The sequence below is a fragment of the Ooceraea biroi genome, chromosome 2 (genome assembly GCF_003672135.1).
Source record: "Ooceraea biroi isolate clonal line C1 chromosome 2, Obir_v5.4, whole genome shotgun sequence".
Classification (NCBI taxonomy): domain Eukaryota; kingdom Metazoa; phylum Arthropoda; class Insecta; order Hymenoptera; family Formicidae; genus Ooceraea; species Ooceraea biroi.
In genome coordinates this window covers 9167559-9192143 of record NC_039507.1, presented here as the reverse complement: position 1 = coordinate 9192143, position 24585 = coordinate 9167559, and the positions used below count along the sequence as shown (strand labels likewise).

Sequence of the window (24585 nt, the reverse complement as noted above, 5' to 3'; positions counted from 1 at the left end):
AACTTCACACAGGTCACCGGCGGCGATCTCCCTCGACGAAATGAAACGGAAAAATCTCCGTTACAATCCGAACGCGTTTACGGAGACCCGATAAACTGCTGCACGGAGGGGACTCGTGTCTTTCGGTGCGGATTGTAAGAGAATTCTCGTCGGATACTTTTAGAAGTTGGGCCACGTTCAATATTGAGATCGTTGATACAACGGCAATCTCGAGGAGAGATCGGTTTCGAAATTGTGGAGATCGATGACAAATACGCGATTTTTCGTACGATAATCCTCAGAGTCACGTGAAGAATTCAGCATCCCAAATTACACGAATGTACTGTCGCTGAAAACGTCCGTGCTCCTCGTTGTCTAGACGAAAGAAACGAGTTTCGCAATTAGGGGGCGCGTAATGTAAAAGAATAAATGAATAATAATCACGAGGCAAAGGTCGAGCCGAATTTTGATATTTTGACCTTTCAATTCGCTGATTACACATGTAGCTACGTACTTTATTTTAATATCTTTTAATTTTAATTTTAATATATTCTATTTATTTTATTTTACTAATTTCTATTATTATTTCAAATATAAAAATATTTTTGAATCATGTAATATGTACAAATAAATGTATTCTGCAGTTGTCAATTTTTTAGAACGAAAGAATTGATGGGACAAACGTAGGGACATATTTCGACAAATAATCGTCGTCTGACGCGGAGATTCGACAATAAAAATCACATCGCGATGTACAAATACGAAATAACGACGCAATAAATACGTCTTCTAAATCGTCTAATCTTCTCGATCCGGTCGAAAACCGACGTTTATTCGACGTTCCCGAACGATTCCACTTCGGAACACAATTCCCCTTTTTCGATACGTTGTTTCTGTTATTTCCACGTTCCGCACATGGGAATCCGCGTGGACGAGTATACGTAGTGCAGTACGACACGCACGTGCGTATGTACGTGCACGACGACATCCTCGCTCATAAAAGCGAGCCTCCCCGGTCCTTCGGATCGATCGATCACTCGCTACTATCACCGGTCCAATGCGTGCGTGCGTGTGTGTATACATATATATAGCACGATTTAACCTCTTTCTAACAAGGGCTACGTCTGACGAAGAAATCCCTAAGGCTCTTTCAGCAAAAAACGGTCCCGGGCGGCTCCTTGTTGTCGCCAAAGAAGAGCACCGCGCTATGACTTTAGCGGCGAGTCGTTCGCAATTCCAGGTCCGCCAGGATCCCCGTAATTGATGTGAAAGGATGAGGACGAACTCGCGAAAATCTTAATTGGATTACGAGAAACTCGGTCGGCCGGAAGATTTATTATGCGGATGCACAGGGAATGTGAGTGAGAGAGAGAGAGAGAGGCCCGCTGCACCGAAATAAACACGTTCTCAGGGACCTTCAATGCACGCCGCTCGCAAAAGCACCGATGGATCTCCGCGATTAAACGCGAGATAACGCGTTTCGCAAAATGAGGATGCGTCGTGATATTTCACAAGATTGCTTTCCTCAAGAAAGACGAGGAAGAACCATCGAGGACGTTCACCGTTTCGAACGCGCCGGCAAATAAACTGCGAACAAAAGACTCAACGTGTAACGCATTCGGCTTTTAGAAATCGATGCGCCGACCACGGCATCTCGCGCGTCGTAAAAATAGATCTCGCGTGTTCTAAAAATAGATCTCGCGCGTGCGACACTTCACACGCGGCGTGTGATGGGGTTGATCGAGGGGGTGCACGTCATCGTTGACGATCGAGCGAGAGGCCACGTCGTAAAATCGGTGCGGCCTCTTGACCGGCCGATGACCGATGCGGAAAGACACAAGGGGGGCGCGAGAAACAGCTCGCACCACCCTCGCATGCATGATAAACCGTTATACGAGCGTCCCTTCTGTTCCGCGAAGTACTAAGCTTCCAAGTTAAATTTTGAAGATATGGACTCCATTATACCACCGCCACCACTACCATCACCGCCACCCGTGGTGGTTCGACCCCGTCGCGAATTCCGCGCGTGTCTACACGCGCCACCACCACCACCGGAAAACGCGCAACGGCGCGGCCCGTAATTCACGACCTCGGGAACATATGGGGCAACGCCTAGCGCCGTAAATTACGGTAAAAGTGTGCATGCGCGCCGGCACACGGTTTCGGAAGAGACACGTATCGCCGATGAATGTTGCAAATCTGGCGGTCCGCCGCGCAACGGCGCGCACCATGAATTTTGATATCCGGGAGACAGGAAGAAGGATCCGTGCGCGCAGTGGAGAGAGAGAGAGAGTGAGCTCGTCAGGGTTCCGTTGGTTTTGTTTCTTTTTTTCGTCTCTCACGCAGCAAATTTACGAGGGGGATTATATCACGGAGCGTGCGGCAATAGCCGGGCACGATGATACATCGATAGGCCGGGTCAAGGCGGCCCTGCGGCCATTATTAATGACTAACGATGACGTAACGCTCGGCCCGGGACAAATGTGGTCGTCACCGAAGGCGCCGCGACGTCGTCGGCGTCGACGTGCGCGCGCGGGGCGCCACGGAAATCTCGAACAACAGGACGGGCTCCCTGGCGAGACGATTCTTCTCCCCGTGCCATAATTGAAAATAACGCCTAATCACGGGAGTCATTTAAAATTATAATAAAATTATAATAAAAGAGGCGAGAGTTATAAAGGGTTCTGGAGAGAGACGAGCCCTAAGGGGATAAAGTGGAGGTGATAAAAGTGAAATTATCGCTCACTTAACATCGAGCGGACTTTTTCGAGATAATTCCCGCGCGGATTGCGGAATTCTTGTATCCAAAGAATTCTCCTCCGTCAAGTATGACGCGCGCGGACTTGCGTTCACGTAACATCGTGACGCAACTCGGCCATGCAATATCGCGTCAAGCGTTCATCTCTGTTCTCTCTCTCTCTCGCTCGCACGTTGCTTACGACGCAAGATGAAGGATTAATTATTACGCGTACGTGATAATGAGGTGAAATCTCCATGACGTGTACTCTGTTCGCGCGCGCGCATGTTGATGACATCGCCTTTCGACCCCAAGATTTTTGACCCCGTTACGAGAATGCAACGACGAGGAGGATTTCACGCTCTCCTTCTCTCTCTCTCTCTCTCTCTCTTTCTCTGTGCTCCACAAATTAATGACGAATTAATAACGGTACACCTGCTGGAGTATGAAGGGTTCAGTTACTCGTGGTGCAGGAGCGATGCACGATTATGTCTCTGTAAATACTGACCGCGTGGGATTATTGCGTCGTGTAGCGGTGCATGGACAGTCCAATGACGGATCGCCGCAACTACCGGCCGGTTATATCCAGGCACCACTGAGTTTACTTTGACCCGACCGCGTACCACCACGTAGGAGGAAACACCGCAAAATCCTTAATGAATATTGCGGAACTTGGGCAGCCGCTGTATCCTGCACAAATTCCGCGAGTTTCGCGAGCGCGATGCGGGACGGTGGGAAACGAGTGAAGGAGGAGGACCGAGGGTGGAAGGAAGGCAGGAGGAGACAGGGAAGACTTTGTGTCGCGATAAATTATCTAAGCGTCGGGCGCAACGTCGTGGGTAAATTGGCTTAGCGCAGCGATACTAGATCGCAATCTCGTTAAAGGCGCAGGGCGGACTATATACTGTCCTGCGTTGCGGAAGACGACGCGCTAAAGCGAACTTCTAGAACTGGCAACGACAACGACGAGGACGACGAGGACGACGAGGACAAGGATGAAGACGAGAACGAGGACAAAGATGACGTCGACAGTAGCGACGACGAAGATCGTTGCGATCCGGTTGCTCCCTTCGCCCTGGTCAGTTGTCATCAAAGTCGTAAACGGGTGTTTGCATCTAACGCTCGACATATATTGCGACCTTTGTCTTGCCCGACTAACCGCGAGAATTGCTCGTAAACTCTTATTTCCGCTTTCATGCCAATTATAGCGGGTACGGCCGGCGTTGTCACCGATGAGATTCCCGGGGGTGTCTATAGGATGACGGCTACAACGAACGACAGGGCCTCCCTCGCGTCAGGGGGGATGTTATTCGGTGGGCAGTAAAAGCGCCGTAAACGCGTAGCGCGAGCAGCTTGTCCAATTTTTACGTGAACTCAATTCTCGGCCTGGTCGCTGGTCGAGCTCGGCCGCAAGCTCGCGGCTTTACGCGCCAGCGGTACGATAATATTAAAAGAAGAAAGAAGATCTCGGCTCGGAATGAGGGTAGAAATTGAAATAAAAGGAGATTGAGATGCGAGAAGGAGAGCGCGATTTAGCGCAATGTTATGAAAGGGCGAGAAAACGGAGCATCGTGAAAGGAGGATACTCGCGTTTAATGGTTGGGGAGAAACGATGAAAAATAGATATCGACAGAGGGTGAACTCGCGGAAAATGGACGCGCCGAAACCGACGTAACAACGGAATAAAATTAACTTGTCCTATCTCTCTCATCCTCTTTTGCTCTCTCTTTTTCTCGATTTTTCGTCGATATTCGGCAGCCCTGAATTTACAAGATTGTTTTAACAAGCGGCATGGATTCTGAGAAGCAGTGCCCGAAGTGGCTCTTCGATTCGCGTGACGTTAACGCGAAAGTTTTGTGAAAACTGAGATTATCCGGTCCTGCAGGAGAATCCTTGATAAATGTGAGGGACCAAGAATTCCAGTTGCGACGAAATGATAAATCTAGTTTCTTGCGGGACGCTAAATAAAGTCCTTTTTCTCGAGACTGCTTATAAAAGCACGCTTATAAAGAAGAAGGGAGATAATGACAGCGGCGCATTAGATGAATAATATTTATCCATCTTCATCCTCTTAGTTGATAGAGCCGTTGCGTTTTATCATGAAAAATGTATGAAGCGGTGAGAATTCTTATTAAACGGTTCTCACTACCGAGGGATCGGAGCATTAAATCCTCGCTGGCGGGGTTGTGCCAGCTGTTTGTCATTAGGTTTTGAGGGCGCCTTTACAACCGATGCACGTAGGCCGTAAACGCCGGAATGCACTCTGACCCAAATCACGATTTCCACGTAGATTCTGCATCATGATGCATCCGAAACTCGTGTTACTTTTATGAACACACCACTCTGTTCTGTGAATACTTTATAATTATTTTGGTGCACTCTCCGACGATTGCTCATATGTACTTTATTAATAAGTTTCATCAGAATTCTGTGCAAAAAGTCGAAATAATAATAATAATAACATTAGAATTATCTTTCAAATAAAATTTTGCTTTTTATATTAATTAAATCTAATTAAAAATAATATAAAGTTGAATGTACGCGAATATCTTGCGCTTACATTGCACTGTAGAATTCGCGAGTATCTCGTGGTGCAAGTTGAGGGCAATAAAAGGGCTTCTTATAAATACATGTGACCGAGGTCATTAAATCCCGCAATCACTGCACGTATTCTGTAAATGTTTGAATGCACTTGGATTTAATTGACAAAGTTTGCGCAGAATCTTATTCGCAGAACCCAGAGTGCTATTCAGTTTCCGCAATCAATATTATTGGTTCTGCTGGATGAGTTAAGTCCCCGTCATTGTTAGTCAAGAACGCGGTAGTCAGTTCAGTTGCGAAGTTAGGCGCGCGCAAAAACCGCCTGCCTGTAAAACGGCTACGTGCATCATAAACAAAAACTTGAGCGCATTCTCTCTCCGGAGAATGTTTCGAAAGTTCGAAATTACAACAACGCTTCTCAATATCTATCAATATCTATACTAATCAAGAAACAGATTCTGCTCTCTCTTCATCCGCGAGCGAAAAAAAATACGATAAAAATAAAGAAAATAAATATAAAGGAAAGAAAAAAAGAAAGAAGATTCGCAAACATTTCTTTCTTTCCCCACTTCGGAATCTCGAGTTCCGTCTGACGAAGATTGTTCAGCCGTGATAAAGACACCCTAATATCATGGCGTGTTAATATCACGCGCCATCTCTTCTCATTGTCGCGATAAACTTGTTAGGGGACAGTGAGACGCCAGGGCGCAAATATAAAAGACCAAAAACGATGTACATCTCGGTCGGTGGGTCAGTCAGTCGCGAAACAAAATCTGATATTTACGGTACTAACCACTTCCGACTGGGGGTGCCGTGTATTTGTGGTTTCACGAGTATAGCAGATAACTCCGCCGTTAAACGGCGGATTACTATGATTCTATTTGAGAGCGAACATCATTACGGTCTTGAAGCGAGTATCGGGCGCAAAACCCGAGCAAATATCGGCCGGTGGTTAATTAACCGCGGAAGTTTGATCGACGGAAGTACCTCGCTTCACCCCACAAGTCCGCAGTTGGGAGATATCAAGTAAAAGATAATACGCGAGATCAATAAATCTATTGGAAGCTGAACAGGCGTGGGAAAATACGGTACGGTTTATGGCGAAGAATCATATGAATCATACTCTTGATCTTCTCAAAAACAGGCCGATGTTATTTTTAAAAAGAAACACTGACTCTGTCACGTTCCGCGGAACCAACGAGATCTCTGTCTACATTACATGATTAATTAATTAATTTAATGTACATTTATGCACGTCAAAGACAGAAATTTACTTCGTATTATTACGTGACTTTTTAAATTCACAGTGACACACAGTTGCTCTTTATATTCCTTTATATTTCTTGTTTCATTTCGTACCTTTGAATGCTAAATGAAATGTCATTCTGCATTTGACATTGTCGTAACGCTCTTTTTTGCATATAAAATATAAAAATTTGTTACAAAGATAAATTTATAGCCATTAGCAAAAGTTTTTTATTACGTATTATATTAATGCACTACGTGTCTTTACAAAATTAATGTATATTCAGAAAGAAAATACAGTCAAGGATTAGCTACATGTTACGCGAGTAAATGTTCGAATTTTTCCTTTTTTCTGACTCTTTCTACATACAAAACTTTTAAGCGCAGCTTTGCGCGACATTTATTCCTTTGTTACATGTAACACAAACGCAAAACGGATATGCGGCTAATTCATTATTGAATGATAGTACGAAATACATTTTCGGGAACAAACGCAAAGGCCAAGCATCCTTTGTAAGCCGGCAAGTAGGTGAAAGCGCGCCATTTACAATGGACGCCTTTATTTCGTATGAAAGGAGAAATCGCGGTCTTTCAGGCCAGAGGCGTAAGCTCGGTGCAAACATTGGCCGGTCGGGTTAATTAGCCGCAAACGGGTACTCACGTTATAACGCGCACGCAAATTGCACAATAGGGTAATGCGTGCACGTACGCCATCGTGTACGCAGCGGATCGATGATATAAGAAAGTCGGGAAAATCCCCGAGAAATGCTTAAGTATTAAAAAAGATGTGATATTCATTAATTGCCAATTCGAAAATAGATATTTTGAATACTTTATTGTGATTTTAAATTATTATGATTTTTTATTTAGGATAATTTAGGAATAAATAACTATAGCTTCTCTTTTGATTGTCGAAAAAACATACCTTGTTATTTTAAATATTAAATTATAAATATTAAAAAATCTTAAAAAGATAGACTGTTATAAATTATTATATTTTAATCTTTTCTTTCATAAAACATTGTTTTTAGAACAAAACACATATTTTTTTTAAATGCTAGGACCTTAGTCTCTCCCATATATCTCTCAGGAGAGATGACCACAAAGTAGAAAGTACGAAGTAAAGAGTACAAAGTTGGTTGAGCAGTTTTAAAATTAACGTAAACTTACTAACGTATAATTAATTAAAAGTAAATAAAGGAATTACTCTATTAGAATACGCATTCGCTATCTATTTTTCAAAATTATTCATTATTGAACTTATATTATGGTAAAAATATATTGCAGTTTTGCGCCTTTAATTATTATTTACGATTATTTCTTATTTACAAGGCGCTTTTGCAATATAAAAAGAGCCGTACAATATTTCTCCAAAATAATTCCGCGGTATTTTGCAAAAAGTGCAAATCTGATATAAGCAAGTCCTAGTATCTTCTTTTATTTATCGCGCTATAATCACGGTAGTGAATATTCTTATCAAAAATAGGATAATTGCATCAAGATGATCAATTTCAAAAAACTAGCTTGACGAAGTGTCATACACGATTGTGTCAATCTTCTACAGATTCTTAATCTGGCATTTGATGAGTAAATTTCAGCTTTCAACGGCAAAAAACACAAATTGTAATGTGAAATTCGAGATATATCCTCAATCATGACAGCTGCTCAAAGATGCACATAGATGATAATATACGACTGTCATATCAAAGTAATCAGCATCATGAAAAAAGGCAACTATGAAAATACTGTAACCCGATTTCATTAGAAATGAATAATTAAAACAATTATATTAATTAAAATAATGTGTTTTATCGTATGCGCCCTTATTAAAGAAGAAATTTTCTCAGCAAGTCGATTTTCTTTTTAAATTAAAAATTTCAGACAAAGTCATTTCATGAGTTTTTCAGATGTTCAACATTACATTGGGAAAGACAAGACATTCTGCTGATTAAACTTTGGATTAAACTTCCGGAACTTCACTAACGTACTGAGACGTACTTTGTATTCTGATTCACTACTAGTACGTTTTACATATCGTAACCCATTTTAATGTATTCTGATTTGCTTTTCGCTGATAATCCAATACGCTTTCATTGATGATGGAATTAATTGCATCAATTAAATAAACTATTCTAATATCGGTTATATATACATCACTGCCAAAGTACGACTTGTTACATTATTTATGCAATTTTTATTTCACTTATTCAATTTCAATTTGATTACATCGGAGTTAAACGTATCTTATAAGATTCTTTCGTCTTCTAGAAAAGAATAGTAATTATTAATATGCACAATTATTTCTATCGCGTTGATTATCCGACAATAAGTAATTTATTATATCACGTGCGACAAAATGGACAGACGATGGCATAAGTCGAACGTAGATTCGTCGCACTAATTAAATAGCCGAATGCTTGTCATTCCTTGATTATCATCAATCTCCGCAACAACGGATTAATATCGGTATTATATAACGCAATTCATAATACGTGGCATATATCTATTATCAGCATTAATTATTCCGTGGGGTGTGTACGACGCGCCAGTGCCCGAGTAACTACGACAGTAATTAGCTCATGTAATCCACGTCACACTCTGTGCAGTTTCACCGAATACAACGACAGTACGGTGCGTCGAAGTAATTTTGTATGCAACGCGGAGACGCGCCGGGCCGCACCGAGTCCGTGGCAGTCCACAATTTCAATTGGAAATTATAATGGAAATCTACTCGCGCAGTGACGGAATTTATTTCGGATTTACTGCGCACGCTAATCCGAGCAGAAGAAACTCGCGCCTTACGACGTAATATCGCGAGCCGCGTGTTACGTCAGAGAAGAAAGAACCGAGAGAGGATCGTAATTAATTAACATCGCGTGATTAAATCCAGTTTTGAATGTAAAATGCATCGTGCGAGAACGCGGCTTTTTCTTCACAAGAAGAAAAGCTCTGTCGTAATCTACTTGGGAATAATAAAAGCAAACGATAATACGATTCTTTGATTTTGTATATTACGTTCGATGCCATAACGATCAGCGAATACCGTGGGCAGACATTATAATAGCCGACATGTACCGTTGATACCATTAATGCATGAAACACGATCGCCCGCATTCAGAGTATCGCATGTACCGCAAATGGAAAGCGGATTAAGTGGAGGTAAAGCCGGCTGGTATCCGCAAAAATCCGCGTTTATCTATCGTGATCATCGCGTGTGTACATGATTCTTAGATGTGCATAAAGTTAATCGAAATCGCTCACTCGTTCGCGCGCAGCGCGCGTCGAGCCGCGTTAAGGGGATGCTGGAGTTGCTAGTGAACTATTTTTTCACTATAGCGATGGTAATTGCAGTTTCGAAAATTCTCTTTATTGCTTGTGCAGAATTAAAAATCCTTTTCCACAAATGAAGTATAGATAGAAAGAAAGTCCGCTCTACAGGACTTTATATTCAAAATGGAAAAAAGTTAAAAACTTGCATTTGTCTTTTCTAACTTTTTTTTCCATTTTGAATATAAAGTCCTGTAGAGCGGGCTTTCTTTCTATCTATACTTCATTTGTGGAAAAGGATTTTTTATTCCGCACAAGCAATAAAGAGAATTTTCGAAACTGCAATTACCATCGCTATAGTGAAAAAATAGTTCACTAGCAGCTCCAGCATCCCCTTAAACATCGCTGCCGTTACTTAAAATTGATTATTCAAACGGTTATCCTAGAAACCGCGCCCGCATAGGTACACGCCGCGTACACGTGCGCTAGTCCGATCTTGACTTTTGCTCCGCCTGATGTACGTACAGCGTGGTATGTCCAATATGAATAATGGATTCGAATCAAACCAGCCGTTTAACGTGAAACGTGAGCCGCGGATTCGCATCCGTTTGCATATGCGGGTTTAATCTACGTAATCTGTGTAAGTCGCCTTTCAATCGCCCCCTTTTCTCTCTCTTTCTCCTTTGTCTTTCGCTTATACATAACTTATACATAACTGAAAGCACTCGTAATGGACGATGCAATTATGGAATAACGCATAGAACAACAGAGATAAAGAGAAAGAGACATAGGAGAGAGAGAGAAAATAAACAGAGAGAGAACAATCGCTCTTTTACCAAGTGTACTCTCCGCTTTAGCTTTCGCGTGGCGGACAGGGTGCACTACGGCGGAAATAACTTACGCCCGACTTAACTTACAAGAGAGACAACACCACCGCGTTTCCAAACCACCACGACGGTGGCGGCGTCCTGTCGACGCGTACCCAATCACTTCGATATCGGGGACGCGGCGAAAATCGACCAACCCACCGACCGACCGACCGACCGACCGACCTGCTGGTCGGCCGATCGATCTGTCCGATACTCACCCCCTTCTAGCTGTCAGATACTCGCTCTCGCTAACGGACTCACCCTTGGTCCCTCTGCTTTGGTGTTTCAGGTGACAAGATGGCAGCGATACAGCGCCGCAAGACGTCGGCAGCGTGGCGGAATCTGCCGGGGGTGCTGGTGCCGGTGTTGCTCATCGCAGCGGGGGTCGGTCTGGCGCGATAAGCGCCACTTCACTTGACGAGAGAGAAAGGGGAATGTCCATAACTATTACACCATTACTTCCGTTTGTGATAGATAGGATATTACTCCCGGGACACTTCACAAGGTCTGCCCGCCCACCCACCCGCCCTCTCCTCCCTCTGGTTCACACTGCCATACCACTCCTGCGTGTCTTGTCCATCCCCCTCACCGATCATTGCTCTATAGATATCCTTCTTCGCCCTCCACTTCGTTCTTCCCGTTCTCCTCGTTTCCTCTTTCGCCTTCCTTCTCCCCCTCGTGCTATCTTCCTTCTGCCCCTCGCCCTCCTACCTTTTTCCCTGATTTCCTGATTTCCATTCCCGATTCCTCCTTATTCCTTATTTACCTTTAGTCGAGATTGCCGCCGGCTGGACTACTTAGATATGCGAGATTTTCGTGGCAGATTGCGCGATTGCCTGCTCCGGGTCATTACTCGCGACGCGCATGCGACTCGAATTATGTAAATACTCGCTGGTAATCGTAATCTCCCCGGGTCGAAATACGTCGCCACGACGATGCGGATTAACGCGGCCCAGGCCTGGTCCAATTTCCGGCTTACGTGGACGCGGCCGGTCAGTTAAGATCGGCCGATCGTACGGATTAATTTGCTCGAATTTGCACGGCACGACGAATCGATCGTGTTGACGGAGTGTGATCTCCCAAAAATCGAGATGAGACACGTTACAAAAGTATGCGAAAATGACGCAGGTCTTTGTTATTTTTGTTTCATTTAGATGTTACGTTTCAGAACATTTATATTATATTAGAAACAGTTCAATTATTATTATTATTATTATTATTATTATTATTATTTACATTTCCAAAACGTTAATTCAGCCATGAATAATCTGTATGGTGTAGCAGAGGATTTGTTAGACTCTGCAGATGCATTTGACATTCAAATTGTTTTCATTATAAAACGTCATTGAATATATCGAATAAATCGATTATCAGAGAACTACATCTGTTATTAAAAATCTGATTGTTAATAAAAGTTGAAAAGTCCTGCATCATTCGAGAGACGAAGCCAATTGGATCCTTTACCTTTGAAACCTCCGTGCGAGCTTTGCGTTTTCGAAATCTGGCAAATTTCTCCTGGGATATGTCAAATATGAACGCCGAAACATGCGTTTGATCTCGCGCCACACAGTTTCACGTGCGTTTTCAGTTTCTGTGTAAAAAATTTTCACGAGGTATCATCTTTACAACCGCGCAGCCGACTTTGATGAAAGCGCTGTAAAAGCGATCTCTTACAAGAGCTCGTGATAATTTACGTCGATAGACATCATCATCATCACCACGCGGAGATACGCGTTCATCGCGCGCAGAGAACATGCACAAAGCGTGCATGGGACTTGCAATCCGCGAGCGAAAAACGAGCGGATCGTACGGCACTCTCTCACGCTGCATGTTATTAGGAAAGCCGTTCTCATTGAGGCATCTCGACGGCTGCGTTATTACCACTAGGAGGTATACCTCCTCCACAGCATCCGGAAAAGCGCCGAAAGAGAAACATCGAAAGCGAAACCGCTTTCTTCCGTCAGATTATTACGCGGAGGGAAAGCTCGACGCGCAATATTGAACGTCGACAAATTGTCGTGCGTTCAATACCGGCGGTATTCAAGATGTCTTCAAGGTACATAAGTACGTTGTGTGTTTTGCACTCGCGCACAATATTGCGTGTCTCTCGAAGCGTGTTTCTTTGGGCTACCGAGGAGAACTCCGCGAGAAAGAGATTTCATCACGCGGAGCAGTCGAAAGATCATGATCGATCCACTGGCGCAGCGCACTTTCTATTAACGTTGGAACAACAAAACTTTTTGCGTTAGTCACGAATGAGCACGAAGGGCTTCTTTACGCCGGTAGTAACGTAAGTTGGAGGACGCGTCCGTCGTCGATTACGACTTTATACTGGACGTTCGGGAAATTTGCAAAGTCCCGGCGAAGCACGCGGGCGCGCGCATATTTTTCGGGCGTTCTACAAAGTCCAACAAGAAAGTCGGACAAGCAGTATCCGCCGGAATGTTCAGCAACTGACGCCGTGACGTACGTCGTTTCTTTTCGAGCCGCATGCAAGCTCCGGCTTTTAAAATTGCACGCGAACGTCGCATCGTCGTCCCTCTTGTCATCTGGCTGAACTGCGCGGAACGAGCGTCTCCTCAAGAGGAGGAGCCTGCTCCCTCTGTCCCTCTCGATGCAATTTCTTCCGTTTATTTCCCGGCTCGTTATTACGGTCTCTCTGTGCATGCACGAAGCGGTAATAACCTGCGCTGTCGAATGATATCATCTCGATCAAACTAGCGGTCGCAAAAGGGATACGCATGCAAGTCGCGCAGCTCGCGCGAGCTAAGCTCTCTCATTCGCCCTCGTGAGATTCGTGCTCGTTCGTGCCTGCGCGATTACGTCGGGATTAATCGAATTATCTGTCGAATCAGTATACGAGAGGGTATCGTTATCGCGCATGTAAATACGATAACTTTGGCCAGAGTTGGACCGACCTGACCCGTAGGTCCACCGAGCGGCGGCGATGGCGGCGGAAATGTGTCGGGCACGTACTACGGGGCTTCCCGCCCCCATCAGCGGCGTTACCCTTTCGAGGGCCCACCGAAATCATCAAGTAGAGCATCGTTTTCTCTCGCCCGAGACACTGTACACACATGTCGGATACACGTAGCGATTAAGGCGATTAAACGACGATTCTTTCTGTATTGTCCTAATTTTTAAGGCGAGACACGCGTGTGCGTGCATGTGCGCGCGCGCGCGCGCGCGTGTGTGGGTGTGTGTGTGTGAAGAGATACAAAACACGTAGAAGAAGTAGAGATAAAGAGCAGCATCTCGATTTCGGGAATCGAATTCTTTCGTCGTCTTCGTTTGTACACTTAATGCGTTATTCAGGCGACACGTCTCGTGGAGAACCACGTCTGCCGCGAAAACGCGTCTCGCCCTTTCAACGCGCGCCAGCGGACGAGAGACAACAAGAGTGCACGCTCGTCGTCGTCGTCGAAGGGTGCCGGAGAACGGAAAACCGGGGATGTTACACAGCTCGCGCGATGCAGCGCGCCGTTTAATGCTTAAGGGGATGCTGGAGCTGCTAGTGAACTTCTTCGCGATGGCGCTGCCATCGCACAATATTTGCACAATAAAATGCTTTTTACAAAAATTTGGCAAGTTGTACGCACAAAATTGCACCCATGCCCTCTCGGAATAAAATAAAGGAATATAATGAAGCTTTTAAATGTGCCTTTAGAAGCGTAATAAAAAAGAAATTCATAATTTTCTTGATTCTGTAAAGAAGATTATGAATTTCTTTTTTATTACGCTTCTAAAGGCACTTTTAAAAGCTTCATTATATTCCTTTATTTTATTCCGAGAGGGCATGGGTGCAATTTTGTGCGTACAACTTGCCAAATTTTTGTAAAAAGCATTTTATTGTGCAAATATTGTGCGATGGCAGCACCATCGCGAAGAAGTTCACTAGCAGCTCCAGCATCCTCTTAAGGGATGGCACACGTGAGATGCACCCACGGTAAAATCTTAGCGGTTCACCGGAAGATACGCGAAGTGAGGGCGGATACGTGTACATGCGCGTGCATGTGTGTATAAAAGATAGAGGATGACTAGCGCGATCTAAAGCGGAGCGAACCGGAAATCTGCAAGGTGCGTCTTGAGCGCGAAATCGCGTTTATCACGAGCACCTTATAAATCATCGACGCTTCACTTCGCGCTTTGCCGAGAGTCACGTACGGCGACGCGTCGCATCACCGAGCTGTGATCGGCTACCGATCGCGATACGGCGATACATTGTGGTAAAAAGAGGCGCACGTCGTGCGGCAAAAACGGTCCTGCGATGAGAGCTCTGCTCCTCGGTCGGCGCGATGAAGCGAGGCCCCTGTCACCGCGTTGACACGTGGGTCGGATTCATCGGAGAGATCACGCGTGTCATCTCGAGGCGCTCGAAATTTCAGCAACGTCAACACGAATACCTGACACTAGTGTATGGATCCGGTAAGTCGGCACGTAAAAGGTACGTATTAATTTTGGAGTTTGGACTTATCATCGGGTTCATCGGATTACGCGAGCCGTGAATAGCCGATTAGCGACGGGAATAGTCTTTCAATTATCGTTACTCACGAAAATTTTCATCGGATTTCGCGAGGTTCAGCCTCTCGAGGATCTTTCGAGCTTTATTTTGCAAACTCGCTGGCTCGTCGCTTTTCTCAAGCTGCTTAAATTGGTTACATCGCACGACCGGCTAATAGCTTCGTCAGGCACTGAATCACGCACCGTGATGACTTATACCTACGTGATCTCCGCGATGGGAGTGCAATAATATGATAGCGGCGCTTCACGATGGGGCCGCGCTCAATAATTCGTGCAGGATTCACTCGCGCTTAATGTGCGCACGGATAAACATAACGCACGCGGTAATTTCAACGCGTGCTCCTCGTCGTAATTTAAAACGTTCTATACGGGAGAGGCGAAAGGGTAGATCCGCGCGTGTGAGAACCCGCGATAAGCCGCAACACGGAATCCGCGGAAATTCACCGTATCCAGAATCGCCACTGAAACTACTGAAATTTTAACGAAGTCATTCCGGATAAACGCGAAAAAAGAAATCCCCTTTCGAGTAATATCATACGCGGATATTTGAGCGCGATACTCAGCCCTATCACATTTATGCGGCCGCGCACATTCGTTCTTTCGTAAGCACGCATCATCTCGTGAACTTTATATCGAATTCGCGCAACGAAAACGGTGCACGTATCAAAGTTACGCTCCGTGTGGCAATCCTCCAGCAACACCCATAAAAATCTCACGTCTCGTCGCTTCCGAAATCGGTCTCGAATAAATAACTGGCCGCCCTTGAGGAGCGTTACGCGGCTTTGATAGACGTAGACGCGCGGTATCAATTCCATCGGAATTCGAGACGGGGCGATTTTACGAGGGGTTCACCGCCGTTGTCAAATCGCCCGCTTCCTCCGATAACGGTCAAGACATGCCGCGGTCGTGATAAATTTACAGGTGCAACTTTATCGCGGCCGCGCGTTATTTGAAATTCAAGCAGGCTACAAAGCGGTTGCCGAATCCGGCAAATTTTACGACCCCTCCGACAGCCACCCCAATCATCCCTTACGATCTCCTCGTTACTATAAGTTAATAGCTCCCTTACGTGTATCGGAGCAGTCTTTCTTCAATCAGCCGCCAACGCTTGTGCCCGCGTTGCGATGCGCACTCGCTCGCGTGAATACGCGCGTGCACGCGTGATAAATGATATTCACTTAGCGCGTTTGCATTCTGGTGGGCTTCGCTACGCGGTGTGATTTTACTACCAACGTTAACTTTATTACAAATGTCAATTTTAATCTATTGAGACACTGATCGAAGGCAGGATGCGATGCTCAATTATTATATTTTTGGGATCTAGTTTAATAATAGTGTGGATATCAGTTTTGCACTGATTTCCTATGCGTGACCTATATTTCGAGGCAAATGTTTGAGCACTAATCTGTTAATACAAATTCATGCCAGTCGATCATGCAGACATAGAGCGGTTTCCAGCTATGAATGCGATATTTTATTCAGCTCGGCTGGCATATATGAGAACGATATTAATCCACCGGCAGATCGGCGTTTCGGCGAGCACGTTTTAATTATTACCCGAGATACTTTTCAATCTTCCGCTCGCGTTGTCGATTCGAGAGTCGATCATCTTTCCGGGCGTGTCGAATTGATTACGGAATAACGTATTCTTAACCGTGCGATTTTCTTGGCGAGCGCCCTGGCGTAACGCTCGATCCATCAGCGCGAGATGAAGAATTCTATCGCGAGGGAAAACGCCCGCGGTCAGTTTCCCAGCGATGCGGGAGAAAGAGGATCAGATCTCCCGACGATAAATTATTCATTATAGTTCTCGTTAAATGAAACACGGCGACTTTCAGCGCGAACTCTTTCGAAAGCCCATAAGCGTCGAAAGACGAGGGAGTGATGAGAATGCACCCCGCCTGCATCCCTCACGCGACGCTCGTGCTTTCGACGGAGATTCGAGGCTGTGCTTGAGCGAAGGGCAGATGGGGGGATAGGCTTGATAGCCGATGGCGTGCACGCGTGTATTTATTTATATCTACGCGCACGAATCGAAATTCCTATCCGCGGCACGCGGGTATTTCGATGTCGAATACCGGCTGATGAAGTTATCGGAATAGCGGGGCGCGATACGCCGTAATGAGAACAATGCGGCGCTCCTCGAATATTTACCAACCTCACGGAATTCTGCAATAGCGCACACGAACCGTCACGCCCGAGCGGGCTACTACTACGAATTCCACGGATTAGCGCGCCGATTCCTCGATTAATTTAATTAAAAATGAGTATCCAACGAAAATAATCCGGCGTGAGCGCGCGCGCGCGGGGGTACGAGGTTCCGCTGGCGTTCATCGCAAAAATCATCTCGCTCGCGCGTTTACTCGCGTGTTCGCGATTACATAGGGATTAATCCAATTATCGTCGCGGGCGCAGCGTTACCCGACGACTACCGAGCTGGCGCATTTCGCGATATTTATATTTGTTAATTCCGAAATAAAAGCAGAGAACAACTGAAACGCGGCGCGGCAGGTAACCATGGAGTAGCTCATTAACTTGCAGACATTTTTATCCGCAAAACGTGTCCGAGAATATTACGTCGATTACGTAATAACGTTACCTAATGGTACCGTAAATAAGAATTATTATTACTGTTACTAAAGCTTTTATTACTGAAACGAAATCGGAAAAATATGAATTGTATTACTATTATTATTTATATAGGTGCTCTATCAAATTTCTATCAACGAAAAACAAGGAATTTTTTAAGAATTCCAGTTCCCTAATTTTCTTGACTGGCCTGAATTCGCTCAACGCCAGTTCTCATTAAGTAAATTCTCTCTCTATAAGAGAATAATTACGGAATTTAAAAAGGAACAATGAATCACGGGACTAATTCCGCTTAATTGAAGTCATTACGAGCGTTCGTAAAACGGCAATTTAGGAGAAAAATACACCCCCTTGTTAACCCTAATACAGATATCATGCCTGTCAATAGAGCAACATCCCTCCCTTCGTCCCTCGGCCCGCAAAATGATACAGTATAAAGAGAGCCCGCGGTTTAAACCGCGCTCCATCAGCGCACGATCTCATGCAAGATAAATCTGTCGCCATTAGACGGAACAAGCTCCGAAAATACAGATCCGAGTTTACAATTTGCATTGGGAACGGAGGCGGGTCAGCGTGATACGCGTTAACGCACGTTACGCTAATACGAGAGACGTTTTACAGCACTCGCGGTGGAATCAAATCGAATGAAATGAAACATTTTTTATCACAATGCCACATTTTTGAGTTATTACGATATAAAATACGAGTTAAAATGAAACATCCTGTATAACGCAAAGGGGCGCATTGGTGCGCGCAATTCAAACGAAAATACTTAGTTAGAACCCTCCACAAGATGATGAAACAACAAATCCTGAGACGCCTTTTACAGCTATTAAAAAAAATGATATTAAACTTCGCAGAAATTTCTTTCTTGTATTTTAAGAAGCCAAAAAGTTAGATTAATATGTATAAATTGGTGAACAAACATTTTTAACTGTTCGGGAAGAAAGTTTGAATCCTATTTATTGAGTGAAAAGCGAAATTACTTGCATCCGCACATGAGAATGTAAGCTACAGCTTATATTCGCTCATAATTTGTTTTTCAGAACTTTAACGCGTTGCCTGCCATTAATTATTAATATGATAGGATGGAAATTCATAGGAATGATTTCCTATGAATTTCCATACACAATTTTGGAAATGCTGATATTCGTGAATCAAAAAAAGGTCGAAATGCATAGGTTTCGAGGAGTTGAAAAAATTCTACTTTTGGCCAGCGTTTTTCGATTCCGGTCCACTGTGCGACGGGAAGCATTTGACCCCTCGATTTCTCCCTTCCTCTCCTCTCCCTCATGATGATTTTTTTTCCATAACTGCAGCCGCGGCTCAGGCTTTTGATTACTCGATCAACTCGTCGGGAGGGCCGGCGAGAATTCGCGTCGATGAAAACTGCCGATCGGCGATGTTTCCCCTTGATGTCTCCCTCGCTCCCCTTTCCTCCTCCAGCACATACGCGGGGACGCGTCGCGACGCGATAATTATCAACCGATTCACGCGCCTCGCGCGCTGCACTCGCGAATCCTCGCGATGATGATCGGACGCGCCTCTCCTCACCCCCGCCTCCCGCTCCGTACAATGGATCTTTAATGAGTGCCCTTTGCGGCAGCGGATACGGTCTAGAGGGAAGGGGAGGGTAGCGCCCCGTTCGGATTGTCCCGACGGCCAGGGGAGGGTTGGTGGTGGACGGTCTGTCTGGGGAACAAAGGAAAGAGGAGGAAAGGGTAGAGACCGAGGCTGAACGGAAAAAAACTGTGCGAGGTAACGTTTTGATCGGCGAAGCGTGAAGATGGCTTCCGCGGATTCCGTGGAATCGCGTGCAGTCACTCGTGCATTATGTATCCGTCGTTATCTGGCTCGACGACGACAGCGGTGGAGAAGCGCGCGGCGGGGGGCAAAGAAAGGAAAAAAACCCTGTAAGAAAGAGCCACGACACGCGGCGGGGTTCATTTCGCCCGGCGGCGCTCCGGGGCACGGCGGGCAAACGTCGATGGAGGACGGAAACCCACCCCTGCGCGGAATCGAATCGAATGGGAACGTTTCATTCGATCCCCCGGAAGCTGTGTCTTCCTGTTCCCTTGTTCCCTTCGCCGAACCAGTGGTTCCTGCACGTTTGTAATTCCTCTCTTTCCGAGGTGTTCCCTTAAGTTCCCTTGAGCGCTCCCTTAAGCGCGCCGTCCTCGATTAGCGCGTCGCGAACGGAAATTGGAATCGGAAATCATAAATCGGCAGGCATTATCCTCTATTATCCATTATTATCTGCACTCGGCGCGATATAATCCTGTAAGTCTGCCATTACTCTTTCTTCGCAAAAGCAACGCGTTTGCGTTTTCAATCATATTTGATAATCAGGTATAAAAGATTAAGGTAATTATGTACTTTAACGGACCCAGCCCCGATGACCTTGACCTTGACATATGTTGTCAAGGTCACCCTTCTGAGTGACCTTGAAGAAGTTTTAGCCGTCGCTCGTTGTTTGTTAAAAAGTTATAAACAAAGAAAGTTTAATGATTTCGCGCGAATTTTTAGCTGTCCACGTGAAGCAAGAACATGATACTGACATATATTACAAAGGTTACCTTCCCGAATAACCCGCACTAGGTTTTAGTCGTCGATCGTTGTTTATGAAAAAGTTATTAACAAAAGAAATTTCGAAAATATAGTAGTTATTTTGAAAGAATATTGAATATTGAAAGATATAAACGACGAATATGTATATGAACGAAGAAAGGAGTCATTTAAAGCAGTGAATTGTTAATATATAGAATAGTTTCTTTTAATATAAGTACAAAGTATTCTTCACTTTAACCAAAAGCACAAACAGTTAAATACAAAGTATTCTCTGCTTTAACTTAACCTAACCTAACCTAAGCTAAAATTCCATCAAATATACTCTTTCGTAAACGTATATGGTATCGTAAAATTATGCTTTATTCATTAAACATTTTTGTTAATAACTTTTTAACAAACAACGAGCGAAGGGTGAAACCTAGTGCGGGTTATGCAGGAAGGTGACCTTTGTAATATATGTCAAACTCAAGTCCTTGCTTCGCGTGGACAGCTGAAAATTCGTGCAAAATTATTAAACTTCTTTTGTTAATAACTTTTTAATAAACAACGAGCGACGGCTAAAACCTCTTCAAGGTCACTCAGGAGGGTGATCTTGACAACATAGGTCATCGGGGCTGGGTCCGTTAAAGTACATAATTACCAAGATTAATTAACAAATTTGTTTTCTGCTTATCATTAACAGCAGTGTTAACAAGAAATGAAAGACTGACTTCCTTTACATCGGATAGAGCGTAATTACAATCATTAGATAAGATTACATTATCCGACATAATTCTATTTTATTGCGGCGATACTCCAAAGTTCACGCCACAAGTTTCGCACCGCCTCGTGACTTACAGGAATATTAAAGAGCCGTAAAGGGGCGAGAAGGGAAGAAGGAGAAAGGAAAACGAAGAAAGGGGAGGAGAAAAAAAATAACGTTCACCGCGACGAGAAATATCGCGCTCGTTCCGGGTGAAAGCGGGTCGCGTGTTAAGGGTGCCGTAGCTATTTTAATGACGTTACTTTAATACGGTATAAGATCGGCGCCTGAATTACCAGCCAGGAAATCGTAACTGCGAAATCGCGCACGTTACATTCGCACTGAGAGGTGAGACCGATCGCGCACCCTTCGATGGTGCGCCGTGAAAAAGGTACTCGCATAACTCTCGAAACGCCAAATTATTCCCGGGGAAAGTTAGTTCATTAGTAACTTCATGGCCCCACCATGTTCCATCCCCGCATGAAATTTTAACGCATCTGCCCTGGGGAGGTACACAGGGTGCACGGTTTGTCCGGTAATTGGTTGGTGCTTAATTCGATCTCGCGATGCACGCTTCCCACGGTAGCGCGGACGTACGATGAATTATTGACATCGGCCGTAATAAATTCGCGATTGATGCAACATTGCGTATCATGAGTGATTGTACGCGCGATTTCATCGGAAATGTATGCGCGCGATCGCCAAGCGTGTCACGCGAGCAATCGAGAAGAGCGACTTCGACAGCACGCCCGTAACGCGTCATTAACGTATTCTACAAGCGGAATGCGGTCATAAAAGAAATGTAACGATCGACGTAACAATTTGATCATCCGCAATGTTCACCGTCCGCCGTGTCTTTAATGAACTCGGATAAAGAAAAGAGGGCACTTTCCCCAAAGGGCGCACTTTAACGAGGCGAATCGCATCTAAACAACCGCGCGGTCGTGAAGCCAGTCGAACGAAATTCCAGAACAAAGCGAGGCAAGGGAGTTCTACGGCGACCAGCGAATTCTTATCACGACCGTCGATTCAGCGATTGAATTCCGCTGGCGGATTCGACGCCCGTATTCGGCGTGCGACGTAATCGCGGCTAATCTATCTGGAGTTGCCAGCGTCGGTTCGTAGACAGTTAGGCTGACCGGATTTGAATTCGATTCAAGGGGGTGAGTCCGCGCGAGAACGCGAACGCGGCCCGGAGTTGCAGGTGCGAACGAGAGCTCGGGATTGCAGGCGCGCGGTTGGAAGACCGATTGGCCGACCCAGATGCATACCGTTATCATAAATCTGCCCTCGAAATCTCTCTCGCACAACCGCGCAGATATACATTACCCACCCCCGCCCCATTGTTTTCCCCACGTCCAACCCCTTTTCCGTTTCGGAAGTCGGTGCATTCTTCATTCGCGTACTTTTACGGTCAAAAAGAATTCACGCCCGTAAAGGGAGGGATCCGGGCAGGGGGGTGTGGTCCCCGTATAAATTAACGCGGTGGGTGTTTATCGAGCCGAATAATCTTCGCAGGGTGCCGGCGGCACGCTCGGGGCGCGAATTCGAGCGCGAAATTCTTACGTCACCGCAAGTAGGTCGGTTCCGTCGATTTACGCGTTTTCCGATGAGAGCGTAAAAAAACTTGATATATCGGCCGCCGCGTGTAATGTCGTGTAATAAATCGGAGCCCTAAGCTCTCCACCCTCTCCCGAGGAGCGTAAAGTCAACGGACCTGGTCGGCATCTATATTGTGTCGCTTAAAAGATGCCGTTTCGGATTAAGGATAAGAGTTAGGGCTGACGTCGTTGCTGCGATGAAACTATCGTATATCTAATATTGTACATAATGTATAACAACGTTGAAGTATTGATACTTTGTCAGGGAGAGTTAATAGAATATTCTATGTCGTATATTTAAAAATCAGAGGATTAAATTTCACACGTGCTCGGATATATTATAATTAAAAATTGAGTGGATGCACATAGATGGAAATATCGTTTGTTGAATGACAAAAAGTATAGTAAATTTAACAATAGTTTCAATAATAAAGATTAAATTTTATGTGTTGCATGTTCAAAAGCGGATATGTGATCATATTTCACGTACGTTTGAATAATAATTGAATGAAAAAGCACGCATTCCCACAATATATCGATGGAAAAATATACTGAATAAGTATTAACATTTCATCGAAACACTGCTAAAAACTCCTAAATTCTATGAAATTCTAGCGAAAATCAGCTGTACGAGCTAGCTTTTCACGTGTAAGTGCTTAAATATAATCAAATATACACGCGCAATTGTGTTAACGGGGAATATTGAAACACAAATAGCGTGCGAATTGCAGCAGATCGATTTTTTCCTGGATCGTTTGAGCCATGAATGCGAGCGGGTAATTTCTATGAGGCCCCGTTTCGTTCCCAATTACTCGGATATTAATAGAATCGCGTTTCCACGTCGCGACAGCTAATAAAACTTTAAAACGACTTGAACCCCTGGCGTTTATACGAGCGATATCTTGATGCCTGACGGGTGTCCGGATATCCAGGTGTCGTCTGGCACGTGACGAACGTTGCGGCAAGTTTTAGCACGCCTTAAATTTGGCACGAATTTAAAACTTGAGCATAATTCGCCGATCAATCCATAACGATCCGTCTTTCCAAAACTTGAACGGAAATTCTATTAGCGATTCTGGATAAAATTGTAATTTTGCATCGCTATAAATGCCGAATCGAGATTATTCGGCAATTATTTATTTCACTTTGTATCGAAATTTCTGTATGGCTTTAAATTATTTAAATCTTCCCCGATTTATGATGATGAATTGCGTCAGCAAGTACAAGAGCGCTTTTATGCATTTTTAAAACTTATTCTTTTTTATGATATACACGCATAATAGAGATAATCGAATAAATGCGGGATTGAGTCCGCGCTTACATTTCTGATAAATGGAATAAAATCATGGGGAAATCGGATGCATTCACTGATACGCTTTTATTCACGAAACATCCACGATTTGCGAATTTAATCGACGCATTTTTTTCCACCCTCGCAACACGGAGCGTTTAACATTCTGTAGAATTAAAAGAAAAATCAAAAAAGAAAGAAAAATTGTTTAGAAAGTGCTTAGTTCGGTGCTCGTGAAAAATTCATCACGGACAGTGATCGAGTATAATCAAGCATAATCGAGCAACGAAATAAGCGCGGGGGCTCGTTGATCAATAGGAATCGATAATTATCTGCCACGTAATTAACAGCGATCGCGCATTTCCGATAACCAGCCGTGTTCGTACGCGTGAGAACGATAAATTCGCTCGAAATGACCGCCTCCGCAGTGTATCCCGAATATGGTCCGTTGATAATGCAAACCAGTGAAATAAAGTCGTATTAAAGAATACCACAATGGACCGAATCTATAGTTTCTCGCGTGCACAATGCAGCTATACCGCTCGTTATTAACGCATCCGCGGTACTACGCGCGACTCGCTCCACAAGCGGAGCGCCTGTGTCGCTTTCAGAAGTTAAAAAACGCGAAGAAGGTA

The 24585-nt window shown here is 44.6% G+C and overlaps 1 protein-coding gene across 3 annotated transcripts in view; it reads left to right on the top strand.

Annotated features, from left to right (window-relative positions):
* LOC105282466 (zwei Ig domain protein zig-8) overlaps positions 1-13897 on the top strand; it is a 251689-nt gene extending 237792 nt beyond the window's left edge. For all 3 annotated transcript variants that reach the window (XM_011344424.3, XM_011344426.3, XM_011344422.2), the window contains exon 7: positions 10928-13897. In XM_011344424.3, coding sequence (XP_011342726.1) covers positions 10928-11040 — 113 coding nt within the window. In that variant the 3' untranslated portion in view covers positions 11041-13897. The remainder of the gene's footprint in view (positions 1-10927) is intronic.
* Positions 13898-24585: the final 10688 nt, after the last annotated feature.